The sequence below is a fragment of the Phalaenopsis equestris genome, unplaced genomic scaffold (genome assembly GCF_001263595.1).
Source record: "Phalaenopsis equestris unplaced genomic scaffold, ASM126359v1 Scaffold000330, whole genome shotgun sequence".
Lineage (NCBI taxonomy): Eukaryota > Viridiplantae > Streptophyta > Magnoliopsida > Asparagales > Orchidaceae > Phalaenopsis > Phalaenopsis equestris.
Genome location: NW_018164772.1, coordinates 448,772 through 457,445, shown reverse-complemented (window position 1 = coordinate 457,445; position 8,674 = coordinate 448,772). Strand labels below are relative to the sequence as shown.

The following is an 8,674-nucleotide window of genomic DNA, read 5'->3' as shown; positions in this document are numbered from 1 at the left end:
GAATCTGGTGATATATTTGTAAATGCCCATTTTCTTAATTTAAGCTTTGCGAGGCCGTGCACCACGGGCCTCCTCTTCGCAGCGAACCACTCCCGTCAGCACAGCGATGGTTTTAAGGCATTCGAAAGCTAAGGCCAGCCAATTCTTCGAAGAGGAGCTCGCACGCCCACCACCTCGTCAACGACTCTCTCTCTTCGATGCTTTTATCTCCGGTTGTTTTTTTCTTTTTTCAAATATTTTTATTTTTATTTTTATTTTTTGTTCCGGTGGTCCGATTGATTCTTAAATATAGAAAATATAATTAAGGCGAAAAGAAAAAGAAAAAGAAAAATAAACGGAGCGGAGGTGAAGGGAAGAGGTGCCTGTCTTCTCCCTCGTCTGCATCACGCCCTTCCCTCCGTTCTCTCCTGGTTTATGCATGCCTTCCAGATTTCAATCCAACATTTTCCTTACACGCTACAGTGAGGAGAGGGAGAAGGAGAGGGACGCACTAAGAGAGGGAGAGAAAACAAGAAAGGGAGGGGAGATCCAAGTTCGAAGACAACGGAGGGAAGTTCGAAGAGAACGGAGGGAGGGGAGGAAAAAAATAAAAGGGAGAGGACAAGGAAAGAAAAGAAGAGTGGAAAGATGCAGAACAATTTTCTGACGAGTATAAGGAGCATGAAGCTGATCGACGGGTGTAAAAGCACGCAGGTATACGCGCTGAATCCCTCGGCCACCGTCGCCACCGCTGCTGAGAGGCTAGCGAGCTTCCGACCAACGTTCTCCCTTCGCTCTAAATCTATCAGCCAGGAGTCCAACCCAATTAATAACCAGCATCAAAACCATCACCATCACACCCTTTCTCTGGATTCCCTCCTATCAACCTTTGGTCTTCCCTCTCCCGATCTCATTCACCCGTCTATCGACCCTTTCTTCCGTCCCATTGAACAAGTGGACGCCCTTGCATCTGCCTTCGTCTCCTTATCCTCTTACATTTCTTCATCCCCTTCATCTTCGCATCCGTCCAACTCGCTCTGTAACATCCATCTCGAGCACAGCGCCCTCCTACGCGGCATTGACGACCCGAAGTTGTTCCGCCGCGCTCTCCGCTCTGCGCGTATCCATTCCCGGGATATCCACCACAAGGTTGTCCTTTCCGCCTGGCTTCGCTACGAGCGGCGGGAGGACGAGTTCGAGCCATTCCCTTCACCTGTTTCCTGCTCCTCGACCTCGCCCGCTCTAGAATGCCCCCGTGCCGCGCTCTCTCCAGGCTATGCTCCTGACGTCCCCTTTGATCCCTGCCCCTGCCGCTGCATCGCTGATCCATCTGCCCCCTCATCAACTCCGGCTCGGCCACCTGATCTCGACGTAGAAGACATTGATCTCTGGTTTTGCATTGGCGAGGAGGAGATACCTTGCGTACGCGGCAGCATAGCCTCCCTATCCAGACCCCTTGCAACGCTGCTCTACGGTGCAACGCTGCTCTACGGCGGTTTCGCCGAGACTTGCTTCGAGCGCATTAACTTTACCCATAACGGCATCTCCGCCCGTGCCATGCGCGCCGTAGAAGCTTTCAGTCGCGGTGGCTCCCTAAATGACTATCCGCCGGACACCGTACTCGAGGTCCTTGCCTTTGCTAATTGCTTTTGCTGCGAGGATCTCAAGGCCGCCTGCGATTCGAAGCTTGCCTCCCTTGTCCGCAATTTGGACGACGCCCTCCTCTTTATCGACGATGCTCTGGAAGAAGCGGCTTACCTGCTCGTGGCCGCCTGCCTCCAGGTTTTCCTCCGCGAGCTGCCCAGGTCTCTGCAAAGGCCGGAGATCAACTTAATTTTGTGCAGTCCTGAGGGCAAAGAGCGGCTGGCGATGGCTGGTCACGCCTCGTTTGCTCTATACTACTTCCTAAGTCAGGTAGCCATGGAGGAGGACCTGAGGTCGAACACTACAGTAATGCTTCTGGAGAGGATGGGTGAATGTGCTTCCCATGGGTGGCAGAAGCAGCTTGCAATGCATCAACTGGGTTGTGTAATGCTTGAGAGGGGCGAGTACAAGGATGCACAGAAATTTTTTGAGGTAGCCGTGAAGGAAGGGCATGCGTATTCTGTTGTTGGCGTAGCTAGGGCGAAGTACAAAAAAGGGCACAAGTACTCTGCCTATAAGCTTCTAAATAGCATGATGTCTGAGCACCCTTCCTGTGGTTGGATGCATCAGGAACGTTCTTTATACTGCAATGGCAATGAGAAGATGAATGACTTGAGCACTGCCACGGAACTTGATCCAACTCTCTCTTATCCTTATAAATATAGGGCTGTGACACTGGCAGAGGAGGATAAACTTGGTGCAGCCGTTGCAGAAATCAGCAAGATCCTAGGGTTCAAGGTTTCAACGGATTGTCTTGAGCTGCGGGCATGGTTCTATTTGGCTCTTGGTAGTTATGAGTTGGCTTTGCAGGATATCAGGGCTATCTTGACCTTGGATCCTGGTTACATGATGTTTCATGGGAAGATGCATGGGGATCAACTGATTGATACTCTTAGGCAATATGTGCAGCCCTGCGATATGGCTGACTGTTGGATGCAACTGTATGACCGGTGGTCTGCTGTAGATGATATTGGTTCGCTTGCTGTGGTGCACCAGATGCTGACTAACGAGCCTGGAAACAGCAGTTTACGGTTTAGGCAATCTCTTCTTCTGCTAAGGCAAGTGCTTTTGAAATTCATATGATGGTCTTGTCTTTTTTCATGTGCTTGGGTTTTGATATTGATCATGTTGATCATGGTGATCCGGAGACTGCTGTTTCCTTGTCTTCTGGGATTGCTATTTAACTAAATTATTCAGTAAAGAGGATTTCTCCGACTATTGAACCTTTACATCTGTGGAATTTATGTCGGTGCATGGAGAAAGTGGAAGTTAGAAAATGGAAAAAAGGGGAAGTACCAGATGTCTTAGTGAGTTCTTGTTTGTTTTCTCCACCCCAATGCCTTAATGACACGAGGCATAATGCATTGAATAACCTTTGCTGTTAAGACTACTTTTTATTAAACTTAAGAACTGGAAAATCTAGTCCTATTGTAGCGTTTACATTTCTGCCGGAAATCTCTGTTTTTCTTTATTGATATTGTATCATAGAAACATGGCCTTATGCTATAACAACGCATACCATCTCGTGAACCTTTAATATCAACCTGGAAAGTGTTTCTGGAAAATCATATTATAGTTATTGATTTATGTGTTGAACTTATGCTCTAAATCATCATATTTGGTGTTTTTTAAATGTAGGTTGAATTGTCAGAAGGCTGCAATGCACAGTCTGCGGATGGCTCGAAATCATTCGACTAGTGAACATGAGAGGCTTATTTATGAAGGTTGGATTTTATATGACAGTGGTCATCGCAAGGAAGGACTGGCAAAGGCAGAAGAGTCTATTGCTCTTCAGAGATCATTTGAAGCTTTTTTCCTGAAGGCATATGCTCTAGCTGATACAAGTCTAGACCAGGCATCTTCTGCCCAAGTTATTCAGCTGTTGGAACAAGCTAATAGCTGTGCTTCTGATAACCTCCGAAAAGGGCAGGTGAGTATTTGGTTGTCATACATTCACAAATGATATTTGCTTCATTATTTTTCTTGATAGTCTACCTGATTTTATAAAAACATTGTTTTGAAAGGCACATAACAATATGGGAAGCGTTTATGTGGATTGTGACATGCTGGATGAGGCTGCCGAATGCTACATGAAGGCTCTGGGCATCAAGCACACACGTGCCCATCAGGGTCTAGCTCGTGTTTTTTATCTTAAGAACCAAAAGAAAGCAGCTTATGATGAGATGACAAAGCTGATTGAAAAGGCTAAAAACAATGCTTCAGCGTATGAAAAACGATCAGAATATTGTGATCGTGACATGGCAAGAAGTGACCTTAATATGGCATCAAAGTTGGATCCTCTGAGGACCTATCCTTATAGATACAGGGCTGCAGGTGAGCTCTTATTTATCACTTAACAACCACTTCTTATGGGCATCAATGAATTCCTTTTGATTACTTATTTACTAGTTTCACTTTTCAACAATCCTATCTTTTAGCCGTATTGAAGTGGAAGATCATGTAGGCATACATAGCCACTGTTCATCTTTTCCAGATCATTTCTTTTTAATCAAATTTAACTTTAAATATCAACCTTGTTTCACATAATGTTAAAAAGATTTGATTTCTGATTTTTTTTTAAATAAAACAATTAAAAATTGGAGAACAGCTTTGGAAAAATCCATTCAAGGCTTGAATTTGTTTCAAATTGGCTGTTCATAATTTCAATCAAATGATGAGCCGATAAGGTGTAAGGTTGAATATCTTGATATTTTCATGTGCCTCATCCTCTTGATGAGTCTATAGGTTCCATTAGAACTTTTTTTGTGATTAATCTATGGCATCGATGTTGGTATGATTTATGCAACATTTTGAAACTCTTGATACGACTTTTTGTTCAATTTTTCTATCTTGTGTATTGTTATGTTCATCATTAGTGGACCTTTTGTTAAACTATTTGGGCTCAGCTATTTGAATTATAATTTTCATCCATCCATGGTGAGTGCTAATATTAAGCCAATTTTGCAAAACTTTTATCCTTTTTGGTCTAGCCCTTTTCTATTTAATCCTTTTACATATTTTTAACTGGCTTTCAAATTGATGCACATTTCTATCCTTTTTTGTGCATGCCCAAATCACTTAAGTTTCTTATTTTCAACATTATTTCTAATAGACATTATTCTCATCGTACCTTTGATATACTTGTTTTTCAACCCATCTTCCTTATTTTTCTGGAAATTCATATTAAGCTTCTCATATTTTTACACAAAAATTCTTTGTGAAACTTCTTAAGAACCTAACACAATATAGTTGACCCTATTATAGTTTTATAAAATCTCTTTTAAGGTCTATATTCTATTCTTTTATCGCATAGCATAATAGCATTTTTTCATTTTAATAATCTAGCCACTCCATATTTTATACTCTTATTTATATTCTTATTCTTTTGCTTAATAGATCTAATATTTTTAAACCTCTTCATCTTCTAGTAGTAATTGTTTATGATTGATACTATTGCTGACATAAATTACATATTAGACACTACAACTATTTTCTTAAATCCTATGCCCTTTTAATTGCTTAGTGGATTGTTTATTTGAATTCGTGAGAGCTTTGGAAATCCTGAAGCAATATTCGAGGATGTTGTTGTTCGTTGCTTTTAAGATTCGGGTTAGCATTTTGATCTCATCAGCAAGGGTCATGCATCTATTTCTTAGTTGAAGATAGATGAATTTACATGTGTCTTATTACCTGAGTTTAGTTTAAAAGATCCCATCTCGAATTCCACCAAGATATGTAGTTTAAGAACTTGTATTTTGTAAGTGAAACGATTTAAATCACAATTTATCATGTCATTTCATTTGTGAGAAGTAGCTGTAATAGATTTTAGAGGATGGGCTGTGTGCTTTTGAAGGAATTTCATGCTACATGTTAGTTTTGAAAATATTTACTCTGAACTATATTATATTGAATTTGTTCTGAGAATATTTTTAAATTAGTATTTTCAGAGTTATGCTGCCTAATAACATAGATTTCTTTTTGGCGAATAGATTGCTAATTTACAACCATTCATTTACCTCTTTATCTTTCTATTGATGAAAGTTTCCTAGTCCTCAGAAGCATTTAAAAGCCTCTTAAATTATATTTTCATTCCGAGGATGAATAGCCTTGAAGGAGAGCATTTTTTAAACCTTGCAAATGTTCGCCATGTAAGAATTTAGAAAATCTGAAAGATGGTCTAGTGTAAACCTAAGGTCATTTCTAGGAGACTTTATTTTCTATGAAAAAGTTTGTCTTTTCTTAAAGTCCAGGTGATCAACAATTTCAATATTTTTTCCAGCTTTTATCACATGGACCAATTTTCAATGTGCTGTGCTGAAAACAGTAAGCTTCTTATGGGAAAGTGTTTATATTATTGATAATCTGGCACCTTCCAAGATACTGAGGTCATAACAACAGTTAATTGATCTTCTCTCTATGTTTGCATGTTCTGACAACCTTCAAAATGAGTTTTCAAGTGATTTGCATTCCAATTTTCCCTGAAGTAAGACAAGGAAACTGCCTATTCAAACTGAACTTGGAGATTGTCACTGTAGGAGTGAATGCTATTTGTTTTTTATTTTTATCCTATCATAAACTGTGAAGATATGAAAAAATGAAGACATGAAATAAACAATGAAGATGTTCTGTTGAGAAGCATTAAATGAGTTTTCTCAAAAAAAAAAAAAATTTAAGAGTAAATGAACAAACTAATGAGACATATGTTGGATTGATTTAAAATATTAGAGTGAAATTAACCAACAAGGTGTATTGATGTAAAATTTGGGTAATGTCATATTTATGAGATTTGAAGTTTTGTTGATGAGATTGTAGTAGTTTGATCATCAGTAAAGATTTGAAACCAAGGCGTTGGTTGGATTAATGAGATGTGTGAAGAAGCAATAAACGCTGTTGTTGGGGTGGGGTGGGCGGGAGAGTCCAAATTTTCAAAACCCATGGATTTGGAATGCAATACACTAGATGCAGTACACTCGGTTGGAGAAAGTATTTTATTGTAAATATTTAAGAATAAAGAAGATTTTTATGAGAGTGATAATTATAAGAAGATCAAAGACATGAGTCTTACATGTAGTAATGGATCAATGAACTAGAATGTTTTGATCTCAAAGAATCAAAAAGGATTCTATTTAAGGTGGCGATTGACATTATTTTAAAAATATGGATATGTAGGTTTTGTTAGAGGCACATGACTGGACTTAGGGTCTGTTTAAGACATCTTTCAGCCTGCTTTGTATTTCAGACGGTCACCACAGTTTCGTTTGGAGAATAAATTTCTTTCTATTTTTTAATAATTTATGTGGTGACAAGCTATTTTTTTCAACTTGATCTGTTAAAGTGCGGTGGTCATAATAAAGCTACTGTCTGATTTTCTTTTTTTTTAAAAAAAATATAAATTCCACCTCAACTTTCTAAGAAGTTGGTATTTCCACCATAGTTTTACAACCATCTCTATAAAAGCTGCAACCACCCCAAACTCCTTAGCTTTGGTGTATTGAAAAAAAAAAAACAAAAAAGAAAAACATTTGGGCATGCCTTTGTGGAGGTGCAGGTGTAGGGTTTTTGTTTTTTTGGATAAGGGCTCTAATGCAATAGTTCATGGGCACAAGTTATTGGTGGGATTTTTGTCTATGTCAAACTTGTGATTTATGTGGGCGTTGTTTTTATCTGTCTCAAGGGTTGGTAAGTGTGTCTGCATATTTGATATAGTTTTATAGATTTCAATTTGTTTGAGTTTGTTGTCTATGGAATTAAAATAATTAAATTATGATTAAGTTAAATTTTGATTAAAACTAATCCTATGCCAACCTTATTTATGAACGAATGCTGTGTCTATAAATAATGGTCTAAAGTATGTAATACATAACCTTCAATTTGAACAAGAGTTTCCCACCAATTTTTACTCTTATGAGTGCAAATTAGATGCCTGATTCATTAAATCATTGTAGAAGTGTAACAACCTAGTTAAGGGGAAACATCTCATTTGGCCATGGGGTTTTTTTTTCTGTGCTTCGGTAATTTCGTTCATTATTAATTTCTTTTACTTAGTTTGTTATTATTAGTTTAGTACTCTTTATTTTGGTCAAAAAGTGATACATCATACATCAAGTTATGTGAAAATAATTTATTTGCTTATTGATTTTATTTGTTTCCATATTCTTGTTTTAATTTTTAAATTTTTACTCATTTTCTTACCAATTTGGCGTAAAGAATACTATTGATTATTTGCATTAGAAAAAGGTGACTTATTTAGTTAGTAGTCATTTTCGAAAGCATGCTGCACATGCTTTTAGTTGCATTTGGAAACTTTATTATCAAATTGGTGCCGGTCTTAGATTTTAACGACCTGTTAGAAAGCAATATTTATCAGAGAAACGTTACAGGTTGTGAATTGGATGAAATTTTAAGAACTTATTACAATTAATTGACTAATCTGTTGAACAAATAAAATCAAATGTGTGATGGCATCACTATTGTTAAATTAAGAATTGTTAACTTGGAAGCCAATAAGGTTCATGCATGTGAACCTGATGTAGGTTCCAATCACAATGGCTGAATCAATTCATTTTGAATGATATTTGTGGTAGCAGATAAATAAATCTTTTAGATAATTCACGATCTTTATCAACGACGTTTTTGGAAATCATAGATGCAAAATTTTGATATAAATGATGTTGATAAGAGTAAAGTGAAAGTGTTTATATGTGATGGTAAAGTTAATCTTAGTTTTAATGTTCGATTATTAGATGTAGATGATCTTTAAGATAACTGTTAAAATGAAACTACTTGATCAAGCTAAAATTTATTAAATGAGTATCAAGAGGTAAAGAGAGAGGTGAGGAATGGAACCTACAATAACTTCACAGTTGAAATAAAAGAATTTATTGAAAAACAAATTTTGGCTTTTATCATATCGTGAAAGATGTTTGTGGAGTGGAGGAAGAGTATTTTGGTCCCCATTTTTAAGAATAAAGGGGATGCACAAGAGTGTGCAAATTATAGAGGAATTAAATTAATGTGTCATACTTTAAAATTATGGGAGAGGGTAATTGAA

The 8,674-nt window shown here is 37.9% G+C and overlaps 1 protein-coding gene across 1 annotated transcript in view; it reads left to right on the top strand.

Annotated features, from left to right (window-relative positions):
• Nucleotides 1-276: 276 nt before the first annotated feature.
• LOC110025779 (ethylene-overproduction protein 1) overlaps nucleotides 277-8,674 on the top strand; it is a 19,370-nt gene continuing 10,972 nt past the window's right edge. Inside the window, exons 1-3 of the mRNA XM_020726432.1 lie at nucleotides 277-2,681; nucleotides 3,262-3,553; nucleotides 3,648-3,957. Coding sequence (XP_020582091.1) covers nucleotides 628-2,681; nucleotides 3,262-3,553; nucleotides 3,648-3,957 — 2,656 coding nt within the window. The 5' untranslated portion in view covers nucleotides 277-627. The remainder of the gene's footprint in view (nucleotides 2,682-3,261; nucleotides 3,554-3,647; nucleotides 3,958-8,674) is intronic.